The 20347-nt window shown below is 44.1% G+C and overlaps 2 protein-coding genes across 4 annotated transcripts; both read left to right on the forward strand.

Annotated features, from left to right (window-relative positions):
- Positions 1-646: 646 nt before the first annotated feature.
- TNFRSF9 (TNF receptor superfamily member 9) lies at positions 647-12881 on the forward strand. Of its 3 annotated transcripts, XM_058039214.1 has the most exons (8): positions 836-939; positions 1114-1251; positions 1709-1775; positions 1880-2016; positions 2241-2375; positions 4047-4115; positions 7629-7801; positions 10998-12881. In XM_058039214.1, exons 1-7 carry the CDS (start codon positions 921-923, stop codon positions 7772-7774), a joined length of 711 nt encoding a protein of 236 aa, XP_057895197.1. In that variant the 5' UTR covers positions 836-920; the 3' UTR covers positions 7775-7801; positions 10998-12881. The 3 variants fall into 3 exon arrangements, with proteins under 3 accessions (XP_057895195.1, XP_057895197.1, XP_057895196.1); XM_058039212.1 differs by lacking the exons at positions 7629-7801; positions 10998-12881 and adding an exon at positions 647-746 and having other exon boundaries at positions 817-939; positions 4047-7085; XM_058039213.1 differs by lacking the exon at positions 10998-12881 and having other exon boundaries at positions 7629-9793.
- A 120-nt stretch (positions 12882-13001) lies between these two features.
- Positions 13002-19750, forward strand: UTS2 (urotensin 2). The gene is made up of 4 exons (XM_058039343.1): positions 13002-15763; positions 17937-18038; positions 18511-18554; positions 19183-19750. Exons 1-4 carry the CDS (start codon positions 15661-15663, stop codon positions 19297-19299), a joined length of 366 nt encoding a protein of 121 aa, XP_057895326.1. The 5' UTR covers positions 13002-15660; the 3' UTR covers positions 19300-19750.
- Positions 19751-20347: the final 597 nt, after the last annotated feature.

Raw genomic sequence — 20347 nt, forward strand, 5'->3', positions numbered from 1 at the left:
CAGAACCTGGACAGGCTGATCCTTGCTCTTTGTGCCTGTGTGCCGGGCACACACACACACACACGGACCACACGTTCGCTTCTCAGTTATAACTCAGCACTCAGCGTTCACCATGTCTGCTCCGGCTCGAACTCCGGGCCCGGCTGTGGGACAGAACCGCGCTCAGGGATTGGCTGCGGGGAGGTGCAGGGGGCGTGGCCAGGCCCGGGGATTGGCTGTGAGCGGCCGCAGGGGGCGGGGCCGCGCCGTTCCCGTGCCGCCCGGCGGGAGCTCCGCACGCTCCCGGCCGGGGCGCGGCGCTCCCCGCGTGTCCCCGCGGTGCCCGTGTGCGCTCTCAGCATCCCCGGCACGGCTGCGGCCTGCCGGCCCCGCCTCTCGCCTCTCACCTCCGGGGATTCCACGCCGCACTCACCGGGAAGCCCCGGTGCTGAAAAGGGCGAGCGCTGACCGGCATCGCTGAGAGAGCTCTGCGGGCGCTGCCTGGCAGAACTGAGGGGTCGCGCCTCTGGGAGGGTCCGGAAAGTCCCGCCGGGCCGGGGATTCCCCGCCGCCCCCGGGATGACGCAGCGAGGCCCCCCGGGGGCGGTGGCTAAGGGCCGGTGCCGGGTGTCCCGCGCGCAGTCCCCGCTGCGACCCGCTCCGACCCATGGCTGCGGGCCGGGCGCTGCTGCCCGCGGCGCTGCTGGCGCTGGCGCTGAGCCCGGGAGCCGCGGCCGCGCTGCCGTGCGGCGCTCACTGCCCGGCGGGTAAGGACCGTGCCGGGGTGCGGTGACAGCCGCGTCCCGGCCCGTGTGACCGCCGTGTCTCGCCCCGCAGGTACCTTCGTAAAGAGCGCCGACTGCGCACGGGGAGCGGGCGCGCCGTGCCAGCCCTGCCCGGCCGGCACCTTCTCCAGCGCGGCGGGAAGCGGCGGCTGCAGGATGTGTCGGCGGTGCGAAGGTACCGGCGGCGATGCCACCAGCCCTGCTGTGACCTCCCGTGACAACGGCGTGACCGGGTGGCACCTGCCCGACGGGGGATGCGCCTCTGGCCAAATAACGCTGGAGCTGCTAGCCTGGTTCTCGTGAGAGCAAAGGTCCACGCTGTAAGCTAACGCTGTTTTTACCCTTGCAGCACCGTTTCGGTATTTGAAAAGTTGCTCCTCGACAAGTGACGCTGAATGCACGTGCAAGGAAGGTTATCGCTGCGGCAATGATCGCTGCACCTTCTGCACCCGAAGCTGTGGCGTGGGTCAGGAGAGCACCAGCAAAGGTAGGATCACCTTTCCCCAGCAGCTGCAAGCCCCTCTGCTTCCTGCACCAGGCAGAAGCAGATTGAGGAAGGACCTCGAGAGATAAAAGCTGCCACCAGTGCTAAGCACGCTGCATGGTGTGTGGTGTGAGCTCAGAGCAGCCAAAGCCACCACACTGAGCCCTAGCACAGCTCAAATCCTGCCCCAGCTGGTTCCCTTTGCATGGCTGCTCTTTGGCTGCCAGCATGAGGGAAACAGAACTCTGTTTTGTGGCATCTTGTGCCAAATCAGTGGGGTTTTAGCCAAATACTGTACTGGTCTGTGGCTGACAGGAAAGACTTGCCTTGCATACTCAGATACTCAGAGCAGCTTATGAAGTAGTAATTCTGACATTGTACAAGCAGGCAAAAATAATGTTTCATATGTTGCATTTTAAATGTTATCTTGTACAATTTTACCTGTCCTTGTCTGTTGAAGGTTGCCAGCCTTGCCGCTATGGAACCTTTAATGATCAGCCCAATGGCTCCTGTAAAAACTGGACCATGTAAGTAAAGTAAAAAAAAAAGTTAAAATGCTACAGCTAGTACACTTGACTGGAATTTAAGATTTTTTTTTTCTTTTCCCCATTTTGCTGTAAATGTCCTTTAGGTGCACTGGAAACCAAATCCTGGTGCCCGGAACTCCAGCAAAAGATGTCATTTGCAAACATGCTTCAGTTAATTCCACTTTAGTCACTACTCTACCTACAACATCTCTTGACATTCCATTTTATATCACTGTGCCAGGTGAGTCATTGTGTAATATTCCTTATGGAGGTAAAGAATTATGACCTACTTAAACATACTGTAGCACACTCACCTTCCATTTAAAGCAAAAATCGTTTCTTCTGTGCATTTCCAGTGTTGCAGACTGATCCAGAAGCAGAATGGGAGACACAGTTTTCAGCTAATTGAAGGGCAGTAGAATTTTGTTCTGCTAAGACTCTTAGAGAATGTTATTTGTTTCCTAGGGAAGGATGTCCAGGCAGACACAATCAGGATTTCTCTTGCTGTGGCTGGGCTGTCGTGCTTAATGTTCCTGCTGCCTTTGTGCATCTGCTTCAGTGTCTGGCAGAAAAAGAAACTACATGCTGTCTTCAAGAAAAGTAAGACAAATATCAAGAAAAGTAAGATAAATATGCTCTTCAGCTTTTCTTTTTGAAACTAGACAGAAGTCAGGAATCCAGGTTAAGTGCCTTACAGAGGTAGTTGCAACAGCTTTGGGTTTTTTGGTGCTTTGTAAGTCAGAAGCAACTGAAAGGGAAACAGCTTTGAAATTTTTATTGCAGAAAGGAATGAAAATTTGCTGTGGGTGTGGGTGTTAGGTCAAGTGCATGCTTATCCTTATAAGTGGACTATTTGTGATAGATGAAAAATCTCAGCTGCTCCAGTTAAAGGCCAGTTCAGTTCATGACTTCCAAGCATCATTCCTGGCCTGTGTGGCTGTAACCCCTTGGAGTTCTCTCTGCTCCAGACAGGACACAGGGGCTGCAGTGGAGCTCTGGCTGCACAAGGAGAGGGGACATCAGCCAGGGTGTGCTGCTACACAGGAGCAGGGTCAGCCTGAATCCAGCACTGCCCTCTGAGAGCTCATAACTCCTGGGCAAGTGTCACAATAGGATGTGAAACAACACAAGCTCACATTGCTGCTCTCAAGGTGAAAAAAAGGGAAGCTTATTTTCTGACTTCAACATTTATAGTTTTCCAAAAGTGACAGTGGATTGGAGGGTGACAGTGCCACCTCTCCAATGACACTGGACAAACCAACAGTTCATCAAATTTCTCCTCCTCCACAAAAGAATGCAAAACAATGAGTTATTTATAGAAAGTGTGTGAGAAAGTTTGTTACAAGAATGTAAACATCAGAAGGCTTAGAAAATCTTAAAAAATCAGGGTGACAGGCAAGCACAAGAGTTCAGCACAAAGATGAAGCTGATTCCATTCAATGTCATTTATAGTTGGTTTGTTCAGGTTTCTGAAGGGTTCTCTCTCTCTTTCTCTTCTTTTCCCCTGTTCTAAGGATAAGGTCTGAATCTTCTAGTGTAACTCTAAATACATTAGACCACAGCAGTCCAAAAATCTATTTCCCTCATGCTGCTTTTCCTTTCATTGCCATGACAAACAACACCTGCTGAATTAGGGAAAACAAAGTGTGATAAATTAGTTTTATCAGATATATATGCTGTAGAGGAATAATTTCAGATTATAGAATAACTTGGAAGATTTTTTTCTTCCTGACATCCTGCATTTGTGACTGGGGGATGGTGAAATAAGATGGCTGAATAAATGAACAGAAAGGGGACATTTGTCCAGTTCTGGGCCCCTCACTTCAAGAAACATTGAGGTGCTGGAGTGAGTCCAGAGAAGGGTAACAAAGCTGGGGAATAATCTAGAAGGTCTTTGAGGAGTGGCTGAGGGAACTGGGGTTGTTTAGTCAAAAGAAGGATCAGGGGAGACCCTGCCCTCTCCACCTCCCTGAAATGTGGCTGTAGCCAGGTGGGGATCAGCCTTTCCTCCCAGTGACAGGACAAGAGGACACAGCCTTAAGCTACACCAGGGAAGGTTCAGGCTGGAGATGAGGGGGAATTTCTTCCCAAAAAAAAGTTAAAGATTGGAATGGGCTGCCCAGGAGCTGGTGGAGTCACTGGCCCTGGAGGTGTTCAAGAAACAGCTAGAAATGGTCTGGTTTACAGCATGGATGGTCAAAGGTTGCACTACATGGTCTCAGAGGTCTTTTCCAACCCAATTGATTGTGTGAATCTGTTCTTTTTCTCCAGTGCACACACCTGAACAGTCAGTTCAGGAAGATGATGCCTGCAGCTGCCACTTCCCTGAGGAAGAACAAGGTGAATATCAGAATCCTGGCAAATCCACAGAATTGAGAGATCTCCTGGTGAACTAGAAATTGAATTGTCCGAGTCAGCCACATTTGAATTTTCTTTTGGAGCACAGAACAAGAATCTGTTTATGTAAATAGAGTAAGTGCCAGCACCTGAGTGTTAGGGTAGTAAATAGCCTAGCCACTGGGGAAAAGGTATTCTTTTAATATTTCTTTAAAAAAGTAATAAAAAACCCTCAAAACAGTTTGCTGATTTTCTTCCTCTATGAGTAAGGACATTTCTGAGAAGTGGTTCTTGATTTACATGTAGAAAGAAATACTGCATTTAAAAGCTCTAACAGAAGTGCAAAATAGTTTTCTGGTCCATCATCAATGTTATCTGAGCCATAATTTACATGCATTCCAAAAGGATCTGAAGCTAAAAAGGAGATCACATTGTGGAGTCACTGGTGACACTCATGATCTCTTAATATCAGCCATCCTCTTGAGTCTGGAGTCAAAGATCCTCCCAAAGTCTGGCTCAAACCCAGCAGTCCTGGGCTTTGTGTGCAAATACAGATGGAGCTCATTTGATCCTGTCAGCCCTGGAAACAGATCCCTCACCCCTGCCATGTCCTTACATGCAGGGAAAAGAAGCCATGAAAATGTTGAGCTGCAAAGGCTCCACAGCAGCATCTGCTGTTGTGTTGGCTGGAGGGAGGCAGTGGAAACACTGAGAGAAGCTGTGGTTGACTTGAACTTAGAAGTAGCTGTAACTTTGCAGCTGGACTGCACCACCCTCAGCCCTACATCATTCAGCTTTGATCTTCTGGGTGACGTAAACTTGATGTACATTGCAGCTGTAAGTGTGATATCTTTGTGGTACTATTTTTGGAACTGAGGTTGGAAAGGTTTTAACATCAGACACTGTATCTGTCTCTCTGATCAAATATCTGTTAACTTTGGTCGTAAGAAAAAAGAAATTACATGTTTGAGTCAGGACATTCGCAGCACCATTTTTAACCATTCACAAACCTCACATATTTTATTATTCAGTAAATGTTACTCAAAAAATAGAATGAAAACCCACCAGTATGTGGGTTAAAGGTGATTTTCCCCTCTCTGATTTCAATGCAAAAGAAAAGTATTTTGCATTTGAACAATGACAAGCCATCTCTTCATTCAGCAGGTTACAACAGCAGATTCTTTTCACCAAGCCACACTTACACATTTTGATACATTTATGTACAAGTAAATATAAAATAGTAAGTTTTATATAGTGAGAAAATAAGTGCCATAAAAAGCCTGAATTGTGAAGTTCTTATTTTTATCCCTAGCTCAAGTCTTCTCTCTGTTGGTACTTGCAACCATTACATCAAAATTGCAAACTTGAAGGCATGAACAGGACACATGAAAAGCCACCAAACTATTTATAAAGCTATTTATAAATCAGAGAGTGACCTTTGCATCATTGACTATATCTTAGAACAAGATAGAAAGAATATTTCTGCCTGTCATTAATTTATAGCCCAAACATAAGGTAGAGAATTAATGTACACACCCTGTAACTCAAAACATCTGATGTTTTCTCCTTGGAAAAAGAGATAATAACTGGAATTTTACATGTTGCTGGCAAATTCTGCATATATTTTGAAATATATTTTGAAATGCTTCAAACAAAGTGCAAACCCCTTATTCTTCTTGTCCATTCACCTGAAGCAGAAATCTGTTTAGTGACCACTGAGTACACATTTCCACCAAAACTGGAGTTCTGGACTGTTTCAGGGAATAGCCATTCACAAAAGAAAGTATATTCTGAATAAAATGTTAGAAACAACCTTCCTTTCAATCAAAGAAATATGTGGATAATCTTACCTGTGACTTCTGTTATTTGAGAGCACCGAGGCCTGAATTAATGATGAACAGACTTTGCTGGCACACACATCTGTTGTCCAATGTGTGCAGGTGATACAGCTCCGTGTCACAGCAATGCACTGTCCCCAGCCAGCTCTGGTGACCTCAGCTCCTCTGCTGCCTCCCCCTCCCACTGTCCCTGGGCTGACACTGAGGGGATGGAGGGACAGCTCTGAGCCAGCAGGGCCAGGTCAGGCACCACGTCAGCACCAGCAGGGACAATTCTTCCCCCTCCAAGAGTGGAGAAATGGCAGCAAAAGCATTTGCAGAAAAACCAAGCTCAGTGAAGTGGCTACACAGCTCTGATTTGAACAATGGAGCTCTGGGGGTTATTTGTCTCTGGTTTTTGTTGTTTTCAGGCTGGGGGAGCTCTCCTCCCCACATGGCCTGTTTCCCAAATATTACATGGAGCAGGTCAGGACAAAGGCAGGATCAACAGGAAGCATCTGCCAGCATGGTTTTTTTGTTCTCTATAGTGAAAACCCCTTTGTGGGTAAAACACCTTCTCTTTTGTATATTTTTGCTATTAATACAGCTGTTGTTATTGTGTGTGTCATTCCACTGCTTTCTGGGCTAGGAAATTGCTGTTTCAAACCATAATCTCTCCTTTGCTGTCTCTCCTTCACTGGAAGGGGTAGAGGAAAGAAGAATGGCTTATTTGGAGTTTAGCTCCTTCCAAGCTCCAGGAGTCTGAAGCCTTTCAGGACTTAAAAGGAAGTCATAAAGAAGAGGGAGGGGAACTTTGTACACTGACAGGACGAAGGAGAATGGTTTTAAACTAGAAGAAATTTCAATTAGGTGTTAAGAAAGAAAGAAATTCTTTACTTAGAAGAGTGGTGAGACCCTGAGAGAGTTTGCCCAGAGAAGCTGGGTTTGCCCCATCCCTGGAATTGCTCAAGGTTAGACAGGACATGGAACATCCTGATCTATTGGTAAGATCCCTGCCCATGGCAGGGGAGTAGAACCAGATGATCTTTAAGGTCCCTTCCAGCCCAAATAATATTTTAATTCTATGGTAACTCTGAGTTTTAAGTGTTCTCTGCTTTCTGTGCATGTCTCTTTTTTGACAGTCATTTAATTTATTATTTAGCAAGCAAAATGGAACTGGGAATGCCCTGATGACTCTCAAGCAGCCCAGGTGGCTGAGGATGAGGTAACAGCCAGATGCAAGCTTCTTGAATTTCCATCTGTTTTTCTTGGAAGTCAGAAAGTGCCCTCTTAGCCAGACCATGTACAGAGGCCCAAGTGATGTCAGCAGAGTTCTGAGGGCATGGAAGAAGGAGAAAAAGTCTCTTTAAGATAAGCATAAGCAGAGGAGCCTGCTGCTTTTTTATTGCTTCCAGAACCAGCACCATTTCCTGGCATAGTTGGTGGCACCAGTAATTAAAATCATGTTCATCACATCCCTTGGCTTGGTAATTTCTTGTAGGAGTTGTGTGGCTAAGGAAAGTAAAAGGTTCATAGCAAAAGGGTTTCTGTTTCTCACCTCCTGCACAAATGGGGTTTCTGTGCCTAATAATTCTGGATGGTAGAGAGTCTGAGACTGGAGGGGCTCCTCTAAAACATGTAAACTTCAGATAATATTTTAAAGCAGAATATGATTTCTTATTTTCAGTCTTTCTATCAGATCCTTCACAGGACAGAAGTACAGCCTTCCCTGACAGTTGTTCTGATGCTAACACAGATGATGTCAAAACCTTTGTGGGAGATGTTCCACCCCAAAGAGACAACACACAGGAAATACCAACAGGCCACGTGTACCACCCCACTTGACATTTTGTCACCTGTTTGAAAGTCAAGGTAAGTTTCATTCTTAAAACTACACAAAGTTTTATTTTATAACCAAGTGTCACCTCAGCTCCTCTCTCAGCTGGGAACAAACCTTCCCTAATACAGGGGCTGGGAGAGGAGCTTCTCCACAGGTTCAGTGTCAGTTGAGCATAACAGCTGTTGGATATTGTCCCTGACCTCACTGTAACAAGATATTTTAATACAATCTACAACAAAAAATGGAATTTCCCTCTAACATCAATTTGCAGAAGTTTGCTGTGATATCACCAATGGTTTCCTTTCACCTTTCTGGATCCTGGGTAGCTGCCAGGTCAAGCATCAGATTATACTGAACTAAAGTGGATTGTACTTAAACAAAAGCCTTTATCAAAAGAATAGGAACATCCAACTAAAGAGTCCAACAAGAGTATCCAACTAGAGACTCACTGCTCTTCAGAACCCTCTTATATCATAAATATGCCTTGGGAATTGGAAAGAGGATTCTGATCCCATTACAGCAAGAAACATTCAACTTGCCACATCAAAAGACAAAGATCTGACACCTGCTTCCTTCACATTTGTTAATTCCTACTCCTGTGGGTCACTCCCAGGGACAGTTTTCCCCAGTCAAGATCAGTGAGTGATCACAAGGAAACCTGTTAACACTTGCAGCAGGAATTCTTTGCTAAACAGGAATACTCTTAAACAGTGAAGATCCTACAGGTCTGACTGCCAAGAAAACACATTCATTTACAAAACAACCTTGGAAGAACTGTTTAAAACCTCAAGTTGCCCAGTGAGACCCATGCCAGCCCTCCCCCGTTAAATACACGTATTTGCCCTGAAATGTGAATCACTGAGCCTGCAGAGATTCCATTTAATTAATAAAAAACTCTGATAGCAAAGGATTAAAGGGATTATGCAGCCAGAAAACAAAGTAAAGAAATTAAAGTCTGCTTTTGTGTGCCATTCATTTACTGCCTACGCTGAGTGGACGACAGCTAAATGCCAATGATTATTAGCATTCCTCTTAATTAGTCACTGGCTCCTGCCCACATACTGAACTACCTGAAATTTGTCCTCTGATATCAGCTATGGATATTGGAGTGATAAGCAGTCCTAAGCCTCTGTGATAAAAACAGGAAGAACAAGAGTACAACAAATGTGAAGAGCTAGATAGAAAATTTTTTTAAAAAAGCACAAGGACACCTCTGACAAAACTGTTTTGTTCCATCACCACTGGAGATTAAAGACTTTACCCTCTAGCTCTCAGAACATGAAAGGAGAGTAAAACAGTGAACAGATAGTAAAATATTACTAAGTTTCCAATTAAATGATTTGTAGTAAGAAACTAATGAGTCAGAGCACCATGCAATTAACAGAGTATGAAGTAGTTTCAGGCAGGGAAATCTGGAAGGTGATCCTTATTGCCTCTTGCAATTTGCTACTTTACTGTTCCTGCATTTCCTCCCTTTGGGCCAGAGAAAACACAAGACAACAGCCTGGCCTGCCCACTCCATCATCCAAACTACAAAGAAAAGAATCAGCAGTGAATTGCTGCTTCCCTTTTGACATTAGTAGTACCAGTTTTTGAAAAAAATTGCATTTGTAGCCCTAGGAGACAAATGTTAAGCTGGAATTCACTCCTTTAAATCCACAGCTGAATAGATGTCTGTGTAGCAGCCTCCAGGAAATAATTTGTTTGGAAAACCCCTCAGTACTCTACTTGAAAAAATAATGAATGGTGTAAGTTTAAGAACCGAACAAGAGTGAAAAATGTCATAGTATGCAGCAATCACACCTATCTCTGCAGCAGGATTAGCTTGATAATTTATTATTACAACCTAAATTAAACCTCAGGAAGGCTATGCTGTTGCTAAAGACACAAACAGACATCCCCAAAACAACCAAACACACCCTGACCCCTCACAAACCCAACCCAAACACACACACACTGACACCCCAATATAAATAAACACACACACCTGCCATCCCCAAAATTCAGCCAAAGACACAAACACTCTGACCCCCAAACACAAAAACACCCAACACCCCCAAACTCAACCACACAAACGCACTGACACCCCAAATCCAAACACACCAACACCCCCAAACCCAGCCTGACCCCTCACAAACCCAACACACAGACTGACACTCCAACATAAATACACACACACAGCCCTGACTGCCCCCCAAAATCCAGCCAGACACAAACACACCAACATCCCCAAACCCAAACACATACACAAACACACTGACCCCCAAACACACCAACACCCACAAACCTGTATACTCCCCCAAATCCCACCACACAAACACACCCAACAACAACACCCAACATCCCCAAATCCAAAAACTTACACACAAACACGCTGACCCCCAAACACACACACACTGAGCTCCAAACACAAACACACCAACACCCCAAAACCTGTATACTCCTCCAAACCAAACCCCACAAACACCCCCAAACCCAACCACACACACAAACCACTGACCCTCCAAAAACAAATAGACCAACACTCCCAAACCCAAACACACCCTGACTCCTCACAAACACAACCCAAACACACTGACCTCCCAAACACAAACACACCAACACCCCCAAACCCAAGCACACTCACTCCCCAACCTCACCACACACACACTGAACCCTCCCAAACCCAGCCAGCCACACACACCCCATCTCCCCAAAACCACGCACCCCCAAGCCCCCCAAACCCAAACACACCAGCAGCCTTAAACCCAACCAACACACACTGACCCCCCACAAAAACAGACACATATCAACCCTCCCAAAACAAACACAGACACACACCAACCTCCCCAAAACAAAACCCACACACACAAACACACCGATCCCCAAACCCAAACCCATCCCCAGCCAAACACACCGACCCTGGACCCTCCCTAAAGCCAAGCCCAGCCCAAGCCCCCGCCGGTCCCGCAGCGCCATCTCCCGGGGCCAGCGCCCCCCGAGCCGGGCACAGAGCCCGGGGGGACCCCGAGATCACCCGGCCCTGGCCCTGCCCTTCCCAAGCCCTCTCTGCCCCCACACTCCCCACCCACCTCAGGGAGGAAGGGTTGCAGTGCTGGCTAGCTCAGAGCTGATTTGGACTACCCTGCATTACTGAAATATTTGTAAAGCTTTTACCTTGAAAATGTCTCACCACAAGAGTTCTCTGTGACAAAGAAACTCAAATTAGAAAATTTTACCTATTGCAAGGTTCCAAGTGCAGCAGTGTGACAGACATGTGTCTGAAATGCACTCCCTTGAAATGAGCCTGAGCCTCCTGCCTGCCCTACAGCTGGGACTGATGGACTGAAGATGGACAGAGCTGACAAACAGCCTGTGCCTTTCAGCTGCTTTGTGCTCCTTTCTCTGATGATCACTGTAATGACCAGAAAAATGAAATAAAGAAGTTTTTATTTTGCTTTTATCCAGATCACAATTTCTTATTAGAGTTGAACAGATTATTTGGGATACCTTGGGATAGCAGGTGAAAGGCACAGAGAAAGTTCCAGCCTTGCTGCAAATGTGTTCTTCTCTTTCCTTACACACTCTGTCATAATTTCACTCTTAAAAATAAACTGTAATGGCGTAGCTAGTTCCATTACTTTTTTTTTTTTTTTTTTTGGTGAAAGAAACCTTATTTCAAGACCTGGTTTCTGCTCCTCTGTTTGCATCTGCCTTCTCCAGAACTCAATTCCCATCAGATATTGACGTGCTGCATTTCCAAGCCTCAGTCATGCCAGATTTACTTTCCCTCACGTCAAGCAGCGTGAAGGTTCAGGCTGGTAATTCTGCAGTGCTGAGAGGACAGGGCAGGCAGGGACCAGTCTGTCAAGCTTCACTTGGAGAATATACCCAGACTACAGTGGGCCAAAGAGCAAGAGGGTTTTTTCCCCTCAAACTGGTGGAAATTATGCCACAGAGCAGCAGTGTTTTGGCAGCTGTGATCCTGTGCTCAAGAATTTTTACACCTTGCCAATTCTGTAGTAAAATAAAATATCTTCAGAGAGGCCTAAGGAGCCACCATCACACAGGGGTGTGTGTCCAGGCAAGCACAGACTCACCCACACACCTCAACCCAGCTCAGAACAAGAGAGCCTAGGTCAGAACCTCTCAGAAACATGAAAAGGAATTCTGAAGATTAAATACTCCTATGCATTACAGCTCACACGCAGTGAACAGAGGAAGCATCTTCAAAAAGAAAGTTAACAGCAGGTTGTGGTTAGTTTTTTCCTTTGGTTTCCTTATTCTCCAAACAGGCTATTTTCAGCACACATTAAAAGGCAGAGTATAAATAGGGCAATGTAATTTGGTAGCAGAAAAAAACCACCTTATTGCATATATGATCTCACAAGGTAGCTATTTCAGTGTGTAAAATTAATCTAATAATCATCTTATGTAGCTGAATAATCAGCTAAAATGTTAAACTTTCAGTGAAAATAAACTTTTTAGGTGTTGATGAGAACAGGTATCTGCAGTGACAGCAAAGCAAAAGACCCCAAACCCCTGTACAATACAACCTACAAGAAAAATGAATAACAGGGCAAATGTTTTTCCAGCCAACATGTACAACTCACTGAAGCAACATGTTAAGTTAAAATTGGTAGTAAAATTCAAGGAAGAGATGGGGACTCTCTTCCATACAATAACAAGCTCATCTGCAATTACAGTGCCAATACAAAATCATTCTACTGCACACCTCTTGTAAACTAAATTCAAGCCAAAGTTTTACACTAGAAATTGCATCCTTTGAAGAAGTCCTCATACAAATGCTACTGGTAAATCACACCTCAAATTCCTGGTTTTGCCAACTGTCACAATATTTGACTAATAACAACTCATGCTTGCTTCCCATAAACCACTTAGCAACAGGGGAAAGAACTGTTGCATTATAGATTACATTTCATCTATGCTATTTTACACAGAAGTAGATAATTTTTGGGGATGTTTGTGATTGGTTTCATTGAGTCTTATTTTTTTTTTTTCAAAGTTGTCTTGGCTATACTAACAACTTGTTCTTCATGAGCCATCATATTAAACTAGGAATCGTTTCTTCTGATAATGAAGGATAATGATAGGTTATAAATATAACCTATCTTTTAGGATAGGTTATATTTTTATATTATATTTACATATATTTATATTTAAATATATTATACTTATATATTTCAAGTTATATTTAAATACATTTATTGCTAGGAATTTGTTCAGGAATTTGTTCAGGAACTTGGGCAGAACTTGGGATCTACTGTAATACTTACTTTGTTCAGTAATTTATCTACTGTAATACTTATTTTGTTCAGTAATTTATCTACTGCAATAATTTTACTACTGTAATTTATCTACCAACTGCTGCCCTGAGGCACTTCCAAACCGAAATAAGCACAAAGAAGCACTTTGAAAACCTTCCCACAAAATACTGCAGAAGAATTTGAAATAAATTCCCAAGTTTTCAAAGTGCCATTCCCATTGAGTTCCCTCTCCCATGGATCCAGGGCTCTGTACCTTTGCTTGGGATGAGCTGTTTCCTTGCTTGGCACAACGATGACGTTGGCACTGTCACCCCAGAGAGATGCCTTTGACATTTTGGGAGAGCAAAGAGTGGCTGAGTGACAAAGGAGAGTGGCTGAGTGACACCTCCAGCCCAAAGCAGAGGCAATGATCCCTGGGCAGGCTGCCCAAGCTGAGCATGACGCACTCCAGGAGGCTCTGAGGTGCTGAATCTTCCTTGAGAAAAGACAAAGGACAGCAGCTGCTGGTCAGTGCTTCATTAGCTTTCCTTGAGGATGCCTAGGGTGAATATTGATAATACCATTGTCATTGATGGTTCACTGAAGGAGAAGCATTTGTACAGAGCATCCAGCACCAACAGTGAGATCATGCATCAAATCAGAGCTAATTACTGTCTGCAGTTTTGGAACAAGAGCTGCATGACTCAGATGAGGAGAGAGAATTCCTCTCTTGCTGCTTATCTCTCTCACAGGGAAGCACAGGGAAAGGGCAATAAAACACATTAGGTTAATTCTGTGGAGAAATTCTTTTGTCATAAGCATTCAGTTCAGCAAAGAGAAGTGTGGAGAAAAAGGATTTGTAGTACAGATATTTGTTCAATAGTCAAGGCAAGTCAAATGCCAGCCCTCTCTGTGCACAGAAGAGAAGTTTAGGCTGGCAGGACCTCTGCAGGTCCTTCCCCACCTGCCCAACACCCACCTGTGCACTCAGGTGAGAGCATTTGAACACACACAGGGATGCCAAAGGCATTATCAAGCTTAATTTTGAAATTCTGTCCCATTCCATCCTTGGATCTATTCAAACCTGACTAGCCACACTCCTGGACCAGCTGTCCTGGCTGACCCTGCTTGGAGCAGGGGAATTGGAGTATGAGATTCCCAGATTTCCAACTTCAACCTCCTTCAGAGCCCACTGTGTTTAGCCCACCCATGGGGGGCTTGCTCCCCTGAGTTACACCTGCAGCAGAAATACTTCTGTTCTGTATGACTGATGCAGCCAATTTGAAATTAGTCTTAGGAGTCACAGGATGTAAAATATAAAAATTAATCTTCAACAGGAAATGTGAATAAAGGAAAAAGATGAAAAGCAGGGAAGTTCACATCTTTTGCAACTTAAACTTATCACAAAATTCAGCATAAGGAAACAACTTTAGTAACACTAGTTGGATTTCATAGTATTTTGAAGAGCATCTGAAGACAAAAGCATTTGAGTAGAGAGGCAGAAAAGTAACACACCATAATTTGTTGCAAAGAGGCATTATCTTCTCACCATTAAAAGGAAAGAATATTGCCATGAAATTACCTTGTTTTTGTTATTTTCAAGGCTCTATACAGTTGGATAAGACACTGCATAGAGAATGGAGGGGAGAGACCAGTCCAGTCAGTCCTTGCTCTATGATATGATAAATCAAATTTTAAGTAAAGGAAACAAAATAGGCTAGATGGAAGGAAAGAAGGACTAAAGTGATGAGATGACATAAGGCAACTCCTGTGGCAGCATTAGGCAAAAGCAATGGGCAAACAGGGGAAAAACCTTGCTAACACACTCAGAATTAAGTAGTTAGTTCCAACTGAAAGAGAAGATAAGTGAAATGGAAAATGGTCTTCCAGTCTACAGAGGGACCTGTGTTTAACATCAACCCAAGTAGTTTATATGTACCAAGAAGTCTCCAGATGGAAGCTGCACTTTCTCTGCCAAGACAATTCTCTAGGGCACCATTGGATGAGGTCTTCCCAAATAAATAGGTGTGAAATTTTGCAAGGGGGAGCAAAACAAATTTAAAAATTGAATTCTCCTAGTATTACCTATGTAAGTTAACAAGCTTTTTCAACTCCCTCTCTTTTTTACTTTTTTTTCTGGCACAACAAATACAACACAACACATTCATCCATCTCACAAAAGAGAGAGGAAAATAAAAAAGTGCATTTCATATCAGATGCTTTGCGTCAGGACTGCTGAGGCTCATAAATCAGCTGTCTATTGCCCTGGTCATTTCAACCAACGTCTGACCCTTTGTTAACTCATGATTTATAACTCAAAGTTACTTTTTTTTAAATGCCAGATTTATAAACTTTACTGTGCTTGGTTTGATATAATATCCATTTTGTACACCAAGCTATAAGACAGTAAATTTATTGTCTATGAACTGTTACCTTGAAAAATTACATCAATGCAAAGTGGTTTCCATTTAGAATCAATGGGCAATAAATTCATTGGATTTTTTTCTGAAGGGGGGAGAGAACATGATGGTGTTTATGAGGTCATGAGTGGCTATATAATGGGAGAAACTGGGAGCTGAGGCTACAGTTAGCCAGGAGTTCTGAGTTCCAGGGTTAGACACAACAGAACATCCAACACAGCAAAGATGCATAAACTGATACTCTGCTGTCTCATTATCATCTGCTTCTCCTGTCCTCTCTTGTCTCTCCCCATCATCAATGCCAGTGAGATGTCTTACCAACACTCAGGTAAGAGAATTTTGATTTTAATGGTTATCATGCACGGGTTGGAGCAGGGAAAGCAGCAGTGTACTTGCCAAGGGGCCTGGATCTGTGCTGCTCAGCAGGAGAAGCAGGACAGCAGCAGCACAAGGGACACAGCAGTGGGTGCTGGTCTTGTACAATGGGGAGGTTGGGTGCCCTAAATGGTTCCCCCTGCTGCTTTGAGATCCAGGGAACAAAAGGATGCACTGAGGAGAAAAAGGTATCTGAGCCTTGCAGCACTGAATGTGAGCTGGCATTCAGTGTCTGAGCTCTCATAGGCATTGGGTGACTTAAAGAAACTTTGCTGTACAATCTCTCCTGTTTCTACTCTTTGAAATAAGCTATTTTGTGTTTAAAAACAGGGAAACCTAGTGCTAACATCAAGAACAGGCAAATCTCTCTTACATTATGTATTGAAAATGCTCTTTGTTTGCACTAATTCAAATTTAGCCCAGGAAAAGAACAAATCTTTGCTTGAGAAAGTGATGCTCAAAGTTTGAAATGGCTCAGAAAAAATGCACAGCAGAATCTGGAAGGTTGCTCTCATCAGACCTGACTGGTACTGGAAGACTTTGTGAAATGAGTTCTGAAAGAACAGGCAAACCAACCCAGAAGTTATTGCATAAAGCTGATTATTAAAAAGTGGCTGTTCTTACCTGCTTTGCAGCAGTTGTTCTGCTTGTTTATAGGTATCAGCAGTCCTCAGTCTGCTCTGAAAATCTTGGGCTCTCTAAGCCAGCATCTCCTCAAGCCTTCCACAATGTAATTTGCATTTCCAGGTACCCCTGACTCAATATCTGAGTAATATCTGTCACATCATAGCTGGCTCTAGCCATGATTGCATTAGGTTCAAGTCACAGTGCTCAGATCTTCCTGCTAATGTAAAGAGTCTCTAGGAGGGAGAAGACAGAAGAGGAGCTGTCTTAAAGAGGGTTGGTTTTGGGTTGGGTTTTTCCTTTTTTAAATATCAAAGCAAATTTACCTGCTAGCAGTGCTCTGATTTAAAGAATAATCCATGGTCAGAGATGCAGATTGTCTCCACTCAGCACAGGGAAGTTTTTGTCTTCTTATTTTGAGTCCTATAATGAAATCCCTGCTGCCTTTGCAAATGTCCTTTTATGCAGTGAGTAAACTAATAACAGGCAGGTCCAAGGTCCTCAAATTTCTGATCTTTGTGCAAGTTTTTGAAATGTCGGGAGATTATTTCAGTTTGTTTTCTTACATGTCCATGTGAGGAGCTACAGTCACATCCATCCCTGCAGGTCAGAGCAACTGGAACTCCAAAGGGTCACCTACAAGTACAATTACAAAATTCTATTAATCTGCCCAAATAGTGTTTGATGATGACAGCCTCTGGTTGCCCACAATTTTAGATGGCTGCTATGTATTACCAAAGATGAAATTTACTGCTCAGATTACAAAAACCCAAGTTACCTAGAATATTGCACTGCTAAGGGATTCTGTTGGCAAAGTGCCTTGGGGCACAGGCTAGCACAGAATTCTGAATTCTTTATGCATAGATAAATTAATTCTATCAGCTACCAGCAAGCTGTAGTGTTGGAAAAACTGGTAACATCTGTACTGGTACACACATTTAATGAGAGATGGCTGAAATGCACCAAGAAGCACAGCTATCAAAATAAATTGTAAGTTTTTCTACCTTTATTCCTGCCCTTCCACAACCTCTACTGCATTTAGTAATTGCAAGACTGAACAGGTAAATAGGTGTTGAACAGGAAGTTTTGCCTTTATTCATAGGAAAGTTTTGCCTTTATTCATTCCTGCAGCACAGGAACGAGTTGATAAATAAATGGAAGTATAATTTTTAAAATTACATCCAAGTCTGGGCTGTGTACTGGAAGGATGAGGTTGAGAGTACCTCAAGTGACAGGAGGGGCTGCTGCTGTCAAAAACTCTTAACAAAACTGCCAGAGAAATGAGAATCTAAGATTAGCATCACTAAGGTTTCTCTTTTCTCAAAGCTTTGGAAGGAAAGGAATACAAAACCAACTATCCCCTATTAGAAGAATTAAATAAGGATCTGTGGTTGGTGCTTTCATGAAAATCTTGAACAGACCTGATGAGAAATCCCCTGGGACAGACTGAAACAGGGATGCAAAGCAAAAACTCACCCTGTGCCTGTCTGTTGCCTTGGCAGCTGATGAAGACTCGAGGTCAAACCTGGAGAGGTTGGGCAGCTCCTCCCTGCTCCAGCTCCTGCCAGAGCTCCTGGGGACCCTGAGTGAGGACAGCAAAGCAGGTGAGCATTCACACAGCACTGGGAGTGCCCATGGCTCACACCTCCAGCTCCCACAGATAGCACACCCCAGCTCCCAGCTGTCTGCTAAAATACAATGTTATGTGTAAGTAACACTGTCAATGAGTTAAGTGGAATTTTGGGGGAGCTGCTGAGTAGCCATGCCTGCAGCTCAACACCACCTCAAAATCTCCAAATGAGTGCTGCAAAACTTCCAGACAGCAAAACCAGGGGAAGGAGAGGATGGGCCTAAGAGGAGCTGGCAGACAAAGAAAATAGCAGTCTTAGAAAACATCAATACTTGCAGAAATTGCAGAATCAGTGGCAATGGATGGTTTGGAAAGCAATAGGTGTTACCCTTGGATATTCCACTCCAAGACCTCTGTCAGTTGTAGCATTCTGGCACATGAGAATTACTTGCCTAATTCATGATTTCTAAATGCTAAAACATTTCATTGTGTCTTCCCTTTAACAGGTCTTACCCCCAGCAACTACAACCCAGGGGAAAATATCAAAGAGGTAAGTAAATAACCATCTGCCACTGAAACAAGAAAAATAAGACTAAACTACATAGAATTGTTACCAAGAAATCATTTCAGATCAACAGACTTCACAAACAGTAGAGAATAAAGTAGCATGCCACAGTGAAGCTGGAATCACTTAGCAGTTAGACAGGCAAGGGAGAGGGGGAAAATGGAAAAAACAAAGAGAGCAAGTAATCTAGATTAAAAAAAAAAGTGGAGGGCTTAGAATTAAGGTTTTTTTTGGTGTGTGTTTGTTTGGGGGTTTGTTTTGTTTTGTTTTTGGGTTTTTTTTCCCCCTCTCTAAATAAAGGCCAATTTTCAGCTTCATCAGCCCAGGCACCATTATTTGCACCACCACCACCCCCAGCACAGGTTACACAGCATGATCAGCTCTGTTATGAACCATTATGTTCATGGAGAACATCATCCCTGTTCACTTCCTGCTGAATTAAACATCAATGCAGAGAACAGGGCTGGGTTTTAGTGGCACATGCAAAGCAGAGGTTTCCCAGGGCAGTCCCCTCCTTCCCCCAGTGGGAGCACAGGGTGCTCAGGGAGGGTGGAGGATGGACTTTCCCACTGGGAACCACCCCCATAACCTCCCCAGTGCTGTTTGATTTCAGAATTTCTACAGGAACCATCCTCAAAATGCTTTCCTGGGCCGCCTCCTGACCAAGGACAGGAAACAGTACAAGAAACGTGGGAATCTTTCTGAGTGCTTCTGGAAATATTGTGTGTAAACAGGGAACTCCCTGACTGGCTGCATAATTTATACAGATGGCTGAAAACATGTATATAGATGAGCTTGATTCAAAATGGGAATGAAGAACCATGAAGGCAGCACCTAACTTTAGACTCTCTGCTACCTGGAAATGAATAAATTCTTGATGTTTTGCAATTATGTTGTGAGCAATGTAGTAATTTTTTTAGAGCTCAGCACAGCAGGAAGGAAGTAATGGGAGGAAGAGAGAAATACACAACACAAAGAGAACTTGGGCAGGGGAAGCAAAATTCCCACGGGGTTCTGTGAAAACTCCCAGAAGAGTTCAACTGTGTCCAAGTCCAGAGGCAAAGGGACTTTCTCCTTTGTCACTCATGTAGATTGAGGTGCCAGGAAGAAGAGTCATTGCTGCATTCCCTGAAGATGTTGAGCAGGTAAGGGATGGCAGCTTAACAATGCCCAGTCCCCTCCTGCCATGCCCAAGGCACCACAAAACCAATCAGCAATGTCAGATCAGGCATCTGCTCCCACTGCTGCTGGAGATGATTGTTTCTCTCAGGCACTTGTAAAAAGACCCACAAATTATTCCTCTGTCCAGCCTCCAGCTGCCTGTGCCCATGGGTTTGAAGAATTGAGCGTGATTATTATCAAGCACAATATGGAAGGTAAATGTGGTTGTCATTCAAGATTTTACCCCCAGATTTGGACAATCAGTGGAGGCAGGGATGACAGACACCCTGTGAAAGATTCCTGCACACACAGGTGCAGGAAGGTGATACATGGACAGAGATAATCTGTGTTTCCAGGGCAAGCCAGCTTGGACACTCAAGGTGCCACTCACTGATAATGTCACTGTATCTTGGCATGTAACATAAATAAAGGAGAGGACAAAACAAAAAGCTACACAAATCTCCTAGCCTGACTCCTCCACATGCAGAGTACTTGCAGACTCTCTCAGTCCTGGGTACCTTCTGATAGTAACTGCAAGAAACTGAGCTAAACAGGCAGGAATTGTCTCTGGGGATGCCAATTTTGATAATATCCAAAAGCTGTCTGAGCTGTGAACC

Source organism: Melospiza georgiana, chromosome 22 (genome assembly GCF_028018845.1).
Source record: "Melospiza georgiana isolate bMelGeo1 chromosome 22, bMelGeo1.pri, whole genome shotgun sequence".
NCBI lineage: Eukaryota > Metazoa > Chordata > Aves > Passeriformes > Passerellidae > Melospiza > Melospiza georgiana.

Excerpts from the sequence above, each read along its gene's own strand:
- TNFRSF9 (XM_058039212.1), top strand. The coding sequence starts at position 647 with ATGGCTGCGGGCCGGGCGCTGCTGCCCGCGGCGCTGCTGGCGCTGGCG. Across the intron at positions 940-1,113 it reads GATGTGTCGGCGGTGCGAAG|CACCGTTTCGGTATTTGAAA; the intron begins GTACCGGCGGCG and ends TTACCCTTGCAG. Across the intron at positions 2,376-4,046 it reads ACATGCTGTCTTCAAGAAAA|TGCACACACCTGAACAGTCA; the intron begins GTAAGACAAATA and ends CTTTTTCTCCAG.
- UTS2 (XM_058039343.1), top strand. The coding sequence starts at position 15,661 with ATGCATAAACTGATACTCTGCTGTCTCATTATCATCTGCTTCTCCTGT. Across the intron at positions 15,764-17,936 it reads GATGTCTTACCAACACTCAG|CTGATGAAGACTCGAGGTCA; the intron begins GTAAGAGAATTT and ends TTGCCTTGGCAG. Across the intron at positions 18,039-18,510 it reads GAGTGAGGACAGCAAAGCAG|GTCTTACCCCCAGCAACTAC; the intron begins GTGAGCATTCAC and ends TCCCTTTAACAG.